A 15,721-nucleotide genomic window follows, 5' to 3' on the forward strand; every position below is an offset into this window, starting at 1 on the left:
AAAAGAAATAGTAACAAAATGTTGAACAAGTCCTTTAACAGCCTTCAGTACCTGCCAGATGTGAATTTGAAACCCAGGTCACAAGTCCGATCCCTACAGCAGCCATGTGTCCTGCTAAAATGTCCAAACTGGCTTTTACCTTATAGGAAACTCAGTTTAAAACCCTAAACAATGAAACGCAGCTTAATCTATAGTAATGATCTGTCGAATGTCTCAAATATCCTTTCTCCAATAATATTTGCCGATGACACAACCCTAGTTCTCTCTTATTCAAATTTCAGTTCACTGATTAAGGATGCTAATGTCGGTTTAACTGCCTACGCTACATGGTTTATATTAAATAAACCTATCTTTGAATATTAAAAAATACAATGTTGTCATCTTCATTGGTAAAAAAAAATCATATCACCTGTGCAACCCTCACTAGAGGCAGGTTATGGTTAAAAATTGTAAAAGAGTAATAGTAACAAGATGTTTAGATGAATTTTAATTCATCTAAAATTATAATACAGTCTGTGGAGATGCCTTGAGTGTCGTCAGCAAGATTTTTGGGAATCCTTGTTGATGAGAATTTGAATTGGAGAGATCATACAAACTGGGTTAGCAAAGACATTTATAAATCCATTGGTATAATAAAGAAGGTTAATCATCTAGTCACCACAAACTGTCTTCACAATGTTATAATCTAATGTATCCGTATCCCTCATATTGTAACATAGTTTGGGCAAGCACTTTTCCTACAATCCTCTATAAAATCTTGATCCTCCAAAAACGTTTTGTTAGGATTGCAACCCAATCAGATTCACATAGTTCATCTCTCCTTCTATTTCAGAAACTACAGATTCTTACCATTTATGATATAAATGTTTTTCAAATGTTATTTTTATTTATAAAATATACTCAAATGAAGGAAATATTCCCAAACAGTTTTAAGACTTACTTTAAAGCAAATTCACAGGTTCACTCTTACTCTACCCGTCAAGTATCTTCATCCATCTAAATCTCTCACCTGCAGAGGTCAATTTTCAATACAGGGATACCAAATTATGAAATGGCCTCACCCATCTGACAAAAATCTGTTCCTCTATTAAATGCTTGATAAGGTGCTAAAAAAAAAAAAATCATTTAACTTCTGTTTCGTAACTGCAACATATACACATCTTTTTGCTTTTATATTGACTTTATTGTTTTTGCTGTGATTGTTGTAACCTATATTCTGTTGTTTCCATGTATTTGATGTGGGGATATTATTATGTAAACGTTGTATTTTTCTATGACTGTAAATTTGTAACATTATCGAGTGGAGGCTTCAAATAAGCCCACTGGGTTTTTTTGCCTCTCCCTGCACTGCACTTATTTTTTTTTTATTTTGCAAAATCTTGTGCATTTTTAATTTGTGCAAAATAAATCAAATCAAATCAAATCCATAGAAGACACAAAAAGTATCCTTCCGCTTATAAAGGTGAGAAAAAGGGAGCTACTAGAGCACTTCGAAACATGTCCTTACAGTCCATTTCAAACTAGAAGTCTTTTCCTCTCGGCTGTGTTCCTCTCAGGGTTTCACGCTTGGTTGATTCAGGTGAGTCTGTACACTGAAAGCAAATCTGATTTCTGTGCCGCTTCTTCTCTCTTTAGCTCTCATTCTCTGGGAGCAGTCGCATCTTCTGTCAGTTAACCTGCGTGACGGGCCGTAACCTGACTAGGCTGTTAAAACCTATTTCTTCAGAAAACCTCATCACTGTAAAAAAAAAAAAAAAAAAGCGTTTGTTTTTTCCGCTCCAGGCTGTTACCCACCTACTTGGCTCCAGTAACATCTCAATTATGCAGTTTTGAATATTTTCATCAAAAGTATTTACAGCTGTGGGTTTCATATTTTGTCTCTGGTCGTATCAGGACAGTTTTACTTCCCTCTTAGTCTGTTTTTAGTTGTTTGTTTAGTTGTATTTTCACATTTTGTCCATTTTTTAATAATACCTACTACTGTCCTTACTTAGAATAAAGGCATCATTCTAAGTTACATCATTGTTTTCAGAGTATTTAACCCTCATTGACGCCATGTTTGCAGTTTTATAACCTTTGCAGAGGTCAAATCATTGCAACAGTTTTTGGTTTTGTTTAGTTGCATCATACGTGTTCGATTTCCCCGTCCTTTCTCTCGCCGCCACAGCAACATTTTCCACTAACTCTCCTCCTTTCATCAGGCCTGTCGGGGTGTTTGATCACGGTCTGCTCTGTAGCTCGGTGTGTCACGGTTGGTTGAGCCGCAGATCAGATTGGATGGAAAGGAGGACAGTTCACACACACCGCTGTGACTCCTCATCCATGACGGAGGAATGACAACATATCTGTCTTTCACTCTGCCGTCATTGTTGTTTGTCTCTCTGTCACTAACCGTCTCTTCCTCCGTCCCTCTGTGCTGATCCGTTTCCCTCCATCCACCGGTTCAGTCAGCCAGTCACTTTTGTCTCTTTTTCTACCTCTCCCTCCCTTTGTCATCCTCTCTACCTCTGTTTACCCCAACCAATCCATCTCCCTGTCCATCAGCATCACTGCTGTATAGAATCAGCAGTGTGGTTTATTGTGAAAGAAATCCTGAAATGCTGCAGCTGGAGGAGTGGTGGAGAAGCTGTTGAATATGTTAACAGATAACATGGAAGTCAGCGTGTTATCTTATCTGCAGTGTAACTGGAGACCTGCGGGCTCAGAAACAGGAGAACCAGGCTCCGGTCGCTGTGTGTGTGCGCCTTTACATTAAAAAGTCATGAACGTTTCCAAGCACGCTTTTGAAAAAGTGAGAAAGAGGAGTTCACATTTCTAGTCTAGCTTCCGAGGAATAGAATTGAACTAGAAAAGCAGGTCTTTTAGAGAATTTAGAGAAACGACTCACAAACGGAGAATCTGTCTCAATCTGATGGGAACCAGAGGACACTACGCCCCACCCATAAGCGGAAAACTGACTGCAACACAGGTCTGTCAATCAAACAGAAACGCCCCCAAAAACACCACCTTTTGAGGCATAATATCTAAATAATGACTGGATTATTTTCAGATGGACCACCAGAACACTAATAAGAGGGAGGGAATTTAGTGAAAGATAACAGGAAAAAAATGTAATGACTTTGTATTTCATGAGAAAAGTTGAATGGGAGTCTGTGGAGCCAGGGCCTTTTTGGAGCCAACCCCTAGCAGCCCTCAGTGGTATTACACTTTAAGGTACTTCATTATTGTTCTCACATTTTAGATCTGGAAGCTATGTCCACTTTTGTATACAGTCTATGGATAGTGGTGGGTGCCTGCGAGACGAGCAAGAGGAACAATGAGGATAGGGCGCCGTATTCGAGTAGTATGAGAAGTGATAAAGGATCTGATGCGTGCTTTGATTTGATAAATAGGACGAGTGGGAAGCAGGAGGACAGAGGAGAGGTGTGAGTGAACTCTGCTCAGTCTCAGTGTTAAATAACAGTAAACGTAAAATAAAAAGTTTAGCTAAAAACATCATCCTTCATACCTTTTTTTTTTTTTTTACCACATTCAAGCAGTGGTTCCCCACTTCAGATGTCAAACTGATGCTTCAGGCAATTCTTCGCCAGCGGATGTTACCTATAATACGAGGCAACCCAGACACATTCAGGCTGATGGTTGCCAGGTTAAGAAAGCGTCTGACAAACTGTGTCAGCATTTTGTGGTTCAGGGTGTTCAGGTGTCTAGTTGCCAGTTTAAACTGTATTGTATATTATGTAACGTCTCAGTCAGAGCACGTCAGTGGAGGTTCAGACAGCTGAGTGTCAATCGAGTCTGCTGGATGGGTAAATATGACCTTTTTGCTTGCACATCAGTTTTGTCTTCTTCTAAATCTTCGGAGGTGTTTTTACATCACTTCCAATATTTTGAACTCAACTTTTCAACTTGTACCATTAGGAAACTTTTCCTCCTGCTGGCGAGTCAAAAAAAAAACCCTCGTGCAAATGAAACGATGTGTGATATTCAAAGTCAAGAGGTCAGATTCCCATTTTAACCTCCCCCCTCTGCAACCGAACGCTGCTCATCTGAAAGCCTGATCCGACAGTTCCGACATCTGTTCAACCTCCAGCCTCGATCAATGGTTCCATTATCAGACAGGCCTATTGATCAGCGAGTTTAGAGCCACTCATTGACTGTTTGCATGCTGATAAACTGGTCTTAGAGTGGGTTAGGATACTGGGACAGGGGGAGGAGAGAGAGATGAAAAATGAAAAGGTTGGGGAATAATGGAAAGAGTGATGAGGGGGATGAGAGGAAGAATGGTTGGGCAGAGAGGATGATGGGGTTCACAGAGGTGAAGGTGTGTGAAGGGAAGAGTGACAAAGAAGAAAGAAAAATGTGACAAACAAGCAAATACTTTTAATGCTGATGCTGCACTGCATTACAGCTGGACACAAGAGGGATTATTCAGACCATTCATCAGTGCTTGATGATGCTTCAAACATATTAAATTTACATTTTGAGGAAACCGTTTTACATTTTAAATGTAAAAAAAAATGTCCGATGTCGGCTTTTCTCACCTCTTTCTTCCATCCATCCCTCCAATTATTTCTTTTGTTGTCAGTGGTTCATTGCAGAGAGTAGCTTGTTTCCATGGAAACGGACTGAGCCAGATGAGCTAAGCTACTTGCACCGCAGCGTCTGTGTGTGCGTCTGTGTGTGCGTGTGCGTGTGCGTGTGCGTGTGTGTGTGATGATTGGTCCTGGTTCTAAAGAGAAGGAAAGATGATGATTTATGAGAGTCTAATGCACGAGGCCGATAGTTAGATGAACAGAGGATGATGGTGTGTGTGTATGTGTGTGTGTGTGTGTGTGTGTGTGTGTGTGTGTGTGTGTGTGTGTGTGTGTGTGTGTGTGTGTGTGTGTGTGTGTGTGTGTGTGTGTGTGTGTTCTCACACTTGTACCTCCACCTCACAGCTGCACTGTAACTCCACGCTCTTATCAATGTTGCCACGGTGATTAAAACCACCATGGGAATGATCAACATCACCACAGCAATGACATCCTGGGCTCAGCTCTAGAGGTAGAGAAAATCTGCTGTATGAAATAGTGACTGAATCTTTTTTTGTCTCCGTGTTATGGCTGTGGAATGAGGGACAGACCTGTCTGTCTGTTTCCGTGGTGTATTTAAGGTGTCACATCTCCTGCTGCACATGTAACATTTTATCCAATTCAATATTGAATTCAATAGAGTCTCCACCAACAAATATACTCCGGATATTATGCTGTGAAAATACTTATGAGCTCATCAAACACAGATGAACAAGAAGACCAGTTCATGATATTACTTGTTAATGACAGCCATGGTGAACAGACATGGAAACATTGAGAATGTAAGCAGTTTAAATATATTTGCTGAATGGATCATCATAACAAAAATAAGCAGCTTGTGTACAGGTGTACTTTTGGGAAATAGGCTGTTTGCTCCAGATGAGGTGTGTCAATAGTCATAAGACTCAGATGGTTATCTGAGCTTATAGGAAGTCACCAAGATTCCTGCTCATAACCTCACACAGCTTGTCATTTTTACACCTCAGTGTTTGTTCGGCTTTAGCAGGAAATATACAGTAATGAGGTTGTTAGTTAGCTGTAGAGGTGCCAGCAGGCAGGTTTGCTGAGGGAAGCTGTTTTCACCTTTCCTATTCTTCATTTTAAACTGGGATATTAGTCTCCTGGCTGCAGTGTCATATCCATTATACTGACTTGAAAGTGGTATTGATTATCTTGTCTAGCTCTCCTCAAGAAAGTGAATAAGGGTCTTTCCCAAAATGTCAACCTCTTCCTTTAAAGAGGTATAAACTAGTGAGGGCTGTCAAGATTCACACATGTCTAGGGAAACCTGCAATTCCTTAGTGTGGACTTCAAAATCCGGAAAAACTGAAAAATTGCCTGCACTCCAAAAGATTTAATAATTTGATGACCTGTTTGCCAGACGTAATGTGTGAAAAACCTCCCAGATATCATTATAGTTTGATGTCTGCAGAAGCTGAGATGGGTTTATGGCTCTGCTCAGATGTGATGGAGGTGAGCTCACAGGCTGGTTTGTGGTCAATTACGCTTTGTGACATTTTCAACCACTTGTGATGGATGTCTCCCGAGTCAGTCCATGAAAACACAATGACGTGTTGGTTTTAAAGGTTTAAATTAAAAATTAAGACATTTTTGAGGTGTAAAAAAATTGTTTTAGCCTCCAGTGTCTGTAAAAATAGACATGAAAAAAATATAGCCTACCAAAAAATGAATTGGTTGACAAAAGTGGAAATGTCAGGTGTGTATTTGTTTTTGCACAACTTTAAATTCCACTTTTCTTTTCCGCTGCAGGTTGTCTCTTTGCTCTCTCCTATTTGTTTCTGACTGAATTCCTTCATTGTATTGAAACAGCTCACAGTCGATGTGGTGTCACGTCTCACTAATGAGAATCTCTGTGTGTGTTTCTCTTGCAGAACTCCCAAAAGAAACGAGGAGCACGACCCAACAACAAACCTGACAAGAAGCTCGGACCCCAGGTAACACAAACAAACACACACACACACACACACACACACACACACACACACACACACACACACACACACACACACACACACACACACACACACACACACACACACACACACACACACACACACACACACACTGCTGCTGAGGGTTCCTCCAGATGGATCAACAAATCAATAAGAAAAACAAAGTGCTGTTGCAGCAAACAAAGACATTTGAACCTGCAGAAAGAATGACATTGATCTAACAAACACACACACACACACACACACACACACACACACACACACACACACACACACACACACACACACACACACACACACACACACACACACACACACACAGGAAGCGAATATGAGTTATTTAAGGGACGAATAAGTTGAGGTGAAAATGAGCCCGTTCTCATACTGAAAACAACAGCACTGATTGATTGCTGAAAGGTGTTAAAACAACTATGATTAAATTTATTGTGACCTCTAGTGGTCGTAGTTATCATGATGGCAGCAATGGAGCTCGTCAAGTGATGCATTATAAAGAGTGACAAAGTCCATGTTGGTATGTAGGTCAGGGGAAGACTTTAACCCAGGAGACCACTGTTCATGTCCCGTGTGAAACCAAATGTCAATGTTGACTTATTTAATGGATTTGGAATGTATTTAATAGACTTTTAATGGACATCACGTAAATGTAACTTAAGTAACAAATGTAGTAATTTTAAACCAAAACATGATTTTTTTCTGTCAATTTAACCAAGAACTTTTGGTGCCTTAACTTTAGCAAAAGTGTTAATCACTAGTGTATTATTGTTCGCTGAATATGTTGGTCAAATGACCTTTTTCTGTCATTAAGAGGTGAGGATATGTTGGTCCTAAAGAGGGCGCTTAAAACGCTTATAGATGTTATTTTGGGATTTTAGACTGTATAAAAAAAATGGATGTAGGCCCCAGGTCTGAATAGTGGAGCCAATGTAGAAGGCCTTTAAAGTGTATTACCACTGAGGGCCACTAGGTGCCGGCTACAAACGTCTGTCATTATATACTAAGTCAGTACATATTTTCCACAAGTCATTAAGGTCTCATTTGCTAAATATACTCCTTCTTTTTTTTATTATGAGGCCTCAAACTGGGTTATGTTTGGGGGCGTGTCTGGTTTGATTGACATACCTGGAGTGCGGTCAGGTTTCTGGTATAGGTGAGCGGGTTCTCAGCCACATCCACCCTTTGCTCCTCTTCAGCTCCACCCTCTCGTCTCAAAAAAGAGATGGCAAGGGCCAAAATGCAAGACTCAAAGCTTTTGGTATGAGGATGTGTTGGTTGAAACACCTGCAGAATTAAGTTATGGAGGGAATGAGAGAGGGAGAAGAGAGATAGAGACACATGCAGAAGGAGAAGGAGCTAGAAATATAGGATGAAGGGAAAACTGGAAAAGCAGTTTCTCCAAAGGCATCAATAAAGTTTACTCATCAGAGATTATAATGTGGGGCCGCTTTATTTAATTTAGTATATTCTTAATTATGATAGTGAAGTCGAAGACAGTCATGCCTGGAATATTTCGACTTCCATTTATTAATAATCACATCCACAGACACAGCTGACAGTAACAGTGAAAAGTGTGAAATATAGATAATAGATGTCATGTTGATGTGTAGTTTTTCATGTCGGCATCACCTCGGGCAGCTGTCATCTCTCTGGAAATGCAATCGCTCGTACTGTGGGCAAACTGTGACGGTTATTTCCCCTCGATCAGGCAGGTAAAACATATTAGTACTGACTAACAAATATAAAATCTGGTAACAAGTGTGCTTTTTGATTTCACCCATCACTTCCCGTCAGGACATTTCATTTTCTCCAAAAAAAAATCCCTGCAAATTAATAAATATAATGTCAAGTGTTTACGTCAGGAAATCCACCTAACATCGTAAAGCATGCCATGTGAATGCATCATAATGTCACACAATCAGCTACAGAACTAAAACAGCTATCACTCAGTGTGTTCATGGTGAGATGTTATGACAAATAAGTGTTTATGGACTTACAGTATCTGGATGTTTTAGTTGTCTTTTTGTTGTGAAAAGAACCAGAATGAAGATTTAATATGAACTTGAATCTATAAGCAGAATCAGAACCAATTAAATCTAAATAATAAAAGACAAAATAAATATTTAATTTATATGAGCAGGCCAGAAAATCCAAACATCGCTAACATGTCAGTTAACAGCTTCTGTACAGAAATGGTTAACTATCACTATCTCAGCCCAAAACAGCTGATTCACAGCACAACACTGAGTTCAAAGGAGACTTGTCAAGGTTGTCTGGCTCCACCGATCACAACCTACACATCTTGCATGTTTGATAAATATGTTTCTGCCTCACAACTCATGACTCTGTTCTCTATGCGAGTCTCCTGTCGTCTTTGACCTATTTCCTCAGGGGGTTAGAACGTATCTGTCCAAACAGGCTGCGTCGAGTTTGAGGCACATAGATCAGCAGTTCCTTTATTCCCTCTCATCTTTTACTCTTCTGCCCTCCATCTTGTCCTGCAGGTGTTTGTACCTACTCCAATCTTTGGATACTAACTTTTTTGTTTACATTAGAATTACGGCTCGAGTCTCATCATTACATTTTAAATCTCTACCTCCTCTTCATTCTGTCTCTCGTGTGAACTACTGAACATTTTCCTCGATTTTTTTAAAGTCAAAGTCCCCTAATAAATATTTCAAATCACTAAAAGAGCTCAAACACTGCCGAAAGAGCTGCTGAACTGCATGAGCTCGGGTCGCCCAAAACAACAAATTATCCAGATACAAATTAAATGCCTCGCGGACTAACATAGCACCACAGAAGGTGTTTGCGGCGAAGGTAATGCTCTCCACCAGCAGCTCTCTGGCTGCTAAGGCAAGCCCAGGCTCCTCTTCCAAGCCACATACCATAAAAGGCTGTAAACTTCGCTGGCCCTCGCCTCGCTCAGTGCGGCTGGAATCGCTCCACAGGCCGTTAAACAAATAGAGCCACAGAGCTGCTTCTGAGGAATGGCTGCTCTGGGTCATCTCAGGTCAGCAGTAGTTTGAGATTAGAGATACATTCATGAATACCATTTGACTTCAAGAGAAAAGGTGAATTTGTTTATTATAGAATTAGTTACATAAAGTTCTGTCTTCACAGCTCCTTAAAAAAAAAAAAAGGGATGTAAATGTTAGCATAGCCTTTGTGATTTCAAGTTTAAAGCTGCTTCCAGTGGTTTTTGGCCACTGGGGGGCAGAAAAAACACCATGACAAGCTAAAACAAGAAGTTATCGCGTTTAAAGGTTGTTTTTTTGGGTAACATAGTAGAAAACCGTTGCCTGTTTACGCAGACCAATGTTAGCATTTATTTCTCGTTGTATTTCTGGTCACCTGATCAATGTAAGTCAAATATTACATTATATTAGCTCTGCTTATTTGGCAGAAAACATACACACAAATTAAAAGTTAAATTCTTAAACTACAGCCTTACTTGGTCATGTATGACCTGCAGCTTATGGTTGTTAATGCCAACACGTAAGATCTACCTACCTGTACCTTCAGACTCTGTTACACTGTGTTGCGTCCTGTTTTAGCATTTACCTTTATCCCATAGCTGTTGTTTGTTGCCAGCATGTGCCTCTGTTACAGCTTCTTCTACTGTAATCATTTTTGCTCCGTCATTTGTGAACCACTTTTAGTCTCAGTTGTGTAAACTGTATCCCAGTGAGTTAGTGAATATTCTTTTCAGATGAAAAACGTTGTCTGCGGCAGACCACTAATGTGTGTGTTTGCTGCTGTTTTTCTGTTTCCATTGTGCTTCTCTTTTTTTTTTTCCTGTAAAGAGCCAAACAAGGAACAAACACAGCATGACTCTGACCTCACCATTTGGTAGCTGAAAAGCCACAAGTTAGTCAAATGGAGCTTTGTCATTATTTCTTAAGTTCAAGGCAATTTTAAATAGAATGAAAAGCCAATTCATCCCAGTGGAGTTGCAGCACTGTAATAGACTGTGGCTTGTGTCCAACCAACAGAGAGCAAACCGGTTTAGTGCATGCTATGATGGCCAAGGGGATGTCAAAAAACCTTTGCTGTGGTTTGAATTTATGAACATCAGAACAGAATTCAATCCTCATATGCATCACCTTTAACGTTGTCCAGTTGCCTGTCTGGACGGATGTGAAGGTCGCAGGTTCGCAGTGATCTGACTGGTCAGCTGCGTTGGAGTGTGTCCTCACTGCTCTCCTGCATTTGTCCGTGTGTCTGCAGCTTTTACTCACTCTGTGTGTATCTGTCCTGTCAGGCTCTCTGTCCATCTCTGTGTAACCTCTGTCCCAGGACAGACTGACAGGTGCCCTCTCCCCTCTTTGTGTGTCCTTACCAGAGAGCGACAGTTTAGATGTGACTCGTCATATTGTGCGTCTTTGTGTCTCAGTGTTTTTCCATTTAATCACCTTCCTTCTTTTTCCATTTTAATTTTGGCATATTTCTAAAATGGAACATTTGTTTAATCATGTTTTTTTTTTCATATATTTTCTGTGGTGCATAAAACATATTAACACAGCTAGTTACATTTTTAATGAATGTAGATATACAGTATGATGGATTGTCATACCATTTTTTATATTTACACTGTTTGGACTGAGGGGGCTCTTCACTTGCCTGCCGGTATCTTCAATCCAAATGAGTTTCACAAAACCTTTGGAAATTATGAATATTTAAAAGATATTCAAACATTATTAAGATCTAAGTGAGGACACGCTCCAACACAGCTAACCAGTCAGATCCTATTTTTTTCCCCACAAATTTAAATGTCTTTAAATACACATTAACATGAATCCAACATATTGTTGCAAATGGATAGATGGAGGCAGAAGATGTTATCTTTCAGTCAGAAATGCACACATTCAGCGACACACAGGAGCTCTCTCAAGCTGGACACCGGTTCACTCACAGAGTTAGATTAGCCTGGACATGTCCCTCCAAGCCTCCTGCACTCCTCCAGTTTAATATAAAACACAATTTTATACAATATATATAGTATGGGGTCCCTGCTCCATCTCTCTATCAGTTTGGGGGTCCTTGGCCTGAAAAACGTTGAAGACCCCTGATTTAGAGGAAGCGTGCATCGTTCATAGAGGAACATGTTTATTGCAGTTTGTTGTTGAACGTGTGGCGCTTTTGTCTCTGTTCACCCCAATTGTCTGAACAAAAAAAAAATTAATGACTCAGGTAATAATAAAGAGCCCTTTGCCTGACATGTCAGCCTCCCTGTGATGCAGCAGTTTTCTGTACCATTGTCACCTCAACACTCTCTTTTCACTCTGTCTCGTCACTGCAGGAGGACAGTTCAGACCTGAAGTGTCAGCTCCACTTTGCCAAAGAGGAATCAGCGCTGATGTGCAAAAAGCTGACGAAGCTTGTGAAGGACAGCGACGCCATGAAGGAGGAGCTGGCCAAGTACAGGTCGCTGTACGGGGACGTTAACGCCTCGCTTACCGTGGAGGAGGTGAGAGGGACAGAAAGACGAAGCTGTTCACTAAAGAGCAATTTTCTGCAGGAGCATGAAGTTTTTCAACTTTGTCAAAGTCACACAGTGAATACTGAGCAATTTAGCACTGACAAGACAGTGGCTAGTAAACAAAGGTATAAAAGAATCAAATGCTCCCGAACTCTGAGAAGGCAGGAGAAAGATGAGAAGTTTGATTTCACCTGATTTAGAGCGGAAAAATCCACTAGCCACAGTATTTATCCTTTTAGAGGGTTGATACAGGGTAGAGTGTCGATCCAGCTGAAATTGAACAAGAGTCGCCCCATACAAACACTTTCCATCTTTTCTTAGCCTTTGAACCCACTGTATACGACTGTCATTTGGTTATAATGGCGGTTATGGTTAGTCAAGTATCCACACCCTTTGTTCCCATATAAAACCCAAATGGCACATATTTTCACTGGGAAAATTGCATGGGAAAACTCAGCAGAGGGGCGTTTGTATTGTTTTAAAAACCACTCAAACACTTCATAAAAATAAAAATCACACTTTGTGCGCCAACTTCTGTCTTTATTGGATTCAGAGAACAAAGTATTAAAACATTTCACCAAGCAGAATGGACTCACTGATTTTCCCATAATAGTATCAGTTGTAACAATATTGTTTTTCCAGTCACTTGTGTTAATGATGAGCATTTAAATATGTGATGATGTGGAAAATATTGTTTTTCCAATTAACAGAGTCATAAATATGACAGGTTGTCCTGTCTGAACATGAATGAAGAAGTGACATATTTTGGAATAAGAAAATAGAAGCACTTCCAAGTAAATAAAAGCAGTTTATTAAACATTAAAAGAATGAACAGGTGGTGAGTAAATGTTTCTCTCCTCCTCCTCACGTCTGTTTTATTTGACACCCCGCAGGTCGCTGACTCCCCCCATACCCGCGAGGCGGAGATCAGAGTCCACCTCAAGCTGGTGGAGGAGGAGGCCAACCTGCTGAGTCGACGCATTGTGGAGCTGGAGGTGGAGAACAGGGGCCTCCGAGCCGAGATGGACGACATGAAGGGGCCGCAAGGTAGTTCTTGTCATCCGTCAAACATGATTAATTTGTTAGAGATGTGTAGCTCCTCTGTGTGAAAGTGCAAATGATCTTAAATCAACAGGCAGCATGACTGCCTGGGAATTCTTGGTTAGCAAAGACTGTGATTAACATTCACCCGGAGAGTCTGACTGACACCAGACTTTCTCAGTGAATAATTACCTTATCTTTATGATGCAGCAACATTTACCTTAACGGCTAAACCCTTGTCTGACATGGATAAATTGTAAGTGTCTTAGCATTATTGCTACATTTGACAAATTATAAGATTGTGAGCAGCCAGTAAGTGCAGCATAGCAAAGAGATCGAAGATGAAACAGCTACTGGTTTTAAAATCACTGCTTGATCTCTCACTTTTTTTAAATTTTTTTATCCCTAGATGGCCCTCAAGACCTTACCGGTAATGGTGGTGGTCTGGGGGCGGGGCTTGGCCTCACAGGAGGGACAATGGTGTTTGGGGGAGGAGCTTCATCTGAAAACGTCATGGAGCTCCAGAGACACCTCCAGTTTGTGGAGGAGGAGGCGGAGCTACTGAGGAGGTCTCTGATCGAGATGGAAGAACACAACAAACTCCTGATGAACGAGATCAACCGCTATAAATCTGAACTCCCACCGCCAGCATCCGCACTGTCAACTAATTCATTGATGTCGCTCACGGACGAGCTGCTCAATGACAGTCCAGTGCACTCTATACAGGAAGGGGCGGTGCTTATCAGCACAGACACACCTCCCCAGGAGGAGGAGCTCCGATTGGCAAGGCTGCAGATTGGAGAACTGAGCGGGAAGGTGAAGAAGCTGCAGTATGAAAACCGTGTGCTTCTGTCCAACCTGCAGCGCTGTGATCTGGCATCCTATCATGCTCCTTCCTCCTCATCCTCCTCCTCCTCTTCATTAAGACTGGCTCTTGAGACAGATGCAGAGGCTGGAGACTCGGCTGAGTGCCTCCCCAGCAGGTAATTTCATATTTTCTTTTTCCAGTTCACTTTAAGAACATTTTAAGGTGAAACTGAGGACCAAGTTTTTGATTTGTCGTCAGTAGAGATTCACATTTGAAGCGTATCTCTTCCTCCCGGGTTACTGCACATAGTTGTGTTTTATAGACAAAGAAATAAGCATTTTGTGAGACTTTTTTTTTACGTTAAGTTCTGTAAAAAGAAATTCCATATTGATACGTATTAGCCAACAAATATGCCAATACCAATTTATCCGTGATAGACTGGTAGATTGATCAGGCTCTAAAATTTGGTCAGGTTTCTAAATTATATTTATATCTCACTATCATGATGAAAAGAGTAGAATTAATTCTCTGGAATACTTTGGGGAATGTCTGCACCATGTTTCATGACAATCCATTCAGTAGTTTAGATCTTTCACTAAAAAAACCCACATATATTGACCTCTTGTCAGCACTTGAGGAAAAGTCAGGGAACCACCACAGTCAGAGGGATTCATCCTCCTGGCACAGCGGACAAAATTGCACATCCAGTTTTTCTCCAGACATCCAAGAGTATGATGAAAGATTAGAAGAGCTTGTTTCAACCACACTGCATAAACCTGAACCTTATAACCTAAACAGCAACCTCAGCCCTCAGTAATACAGACTGAAGAAGCCATTCAAGCTTTCACTTCATATCAGCTTTGAACTACTGCACCTTGAGAATGAAAGGCGATTCTTAACCTTGGAAACAGAGACTGACAACACAATCTGGCTTCATGGTCCATTTAGAAGCTGTTCTGGAGCTGTTCAGTGGTATCACACAATCATCCTCAGCAAATGGATTTTACACAGTTATCATAGATGTTCAAATATCTGTTTGCGTGACTTTCAGGTCAGGATCAATGTCAGATTCTCAACTATTAAAGCCGACAGTAAGTGGTGAAAGAGCTCTCTGTTTTTCCATTAGTCCGCCTCACCGCAAAGAGCCGGTCGGAGGTGAGAACGACACTCTCGAGATCAAGGAACAAAGAAAGAAGATCGAGGACAACGCTGACGCAACAACTTCACTCCCTGCGTGCCTGGGGCAGAAGGACCATGATGCCTTGCTGGCCATGAGGGACCAGGCTCGCTTGGTTTCCACGGCGATACAGCTCCTGACCTCCCCCGAGTCGAACTGCCTCTCCTCCCCGTCCATCTATCACAAGGTCTGCAGCAATGAGGCGGCAGAGCCATGTGACCTGGAGAAACCTCAGCCTCCCAGCCAGGTACATGTCCTGTGTTTGGACCAAACTGTCTCAGGAAATCCTTTTTTTCCACAAAGACTCATTTTTTCAAAGAATTTATTGGATATATTCAGTGTGGCACATTTCAATCCATGAAATCTACTGAAACCCTGAAGATGTGCATATCATTTAGTTAAACATTACATTGCATACATTACAACACCACTGACGACTAAATCTTTTTCCAGTGCATTTTTTAGATAGTTTGAACTTTATTTGCTGCAAACAAAAGTGTCCTTAAGATGCAGAGACATCGCTGCTGACTCATGAGATTGTTAGAAGGTGATGGTAATAGTCTATACTCCTCATGCAGTGATGGATATAAAATATGTACTTCTATATTGTTAATGAATGTACAATAACAGTAGACCTGCAACTAACATTAACTA

At 40.9% G+C, this 15,721-nt stretch overlaps 1 protein-coding gene across 2 annotated transcripts in view; it reads left to right on the forward strand.

Moving 5' to 3' along the window:
• Positions 1-15,721, forward strand: part of mtcl2 (microtubule crosslinking factor 2) — a 113,046-nt gene that overhangs the window by 61,347 nt on the left and 35,978 nt on the right. For both annotated transcript variants that reach the window (XM_069693899.1, XM_069693900.1), the window contains exons 5-9: positions 6,464-6,526; positions 11,862-12,029; positions 12,935-13,088; positions 13,492-14,065; positions 15,017-15,314. In XM_069693899.1, the coding sequence (XP_069550000.1) occupies positions 6,464-6,526; positions 11,862-12,029; positions 12,935-13,088; positions 13,492-14,065; positions 15,017-15,314 (1,257 nt within the window). The remainder of the gene's footprint in view (positions 1-6,463; positions 6,527-11,861; positions 12,030-12,934; positions 13,089-13,491; positions 14,066-15,016; positions 15,315-15,721) is intronic.

This window comes from Brachyistius frenatus, unplaced genomic scaffold, assembly GCF_029030835.1.
Source record: "Brachyistius frenatus isolate BFR_SWC_R1_liver_20210118 unplaced genomic scaffold, ASM2903083v1 Contig_16, whole genome shotgun sequence".
Lineage (NCBI taxonomy): Eukaryota > Metazoa > Chordata > Actinopteri > Embiotocidae > Brachyistius > Brachyistius frenatus.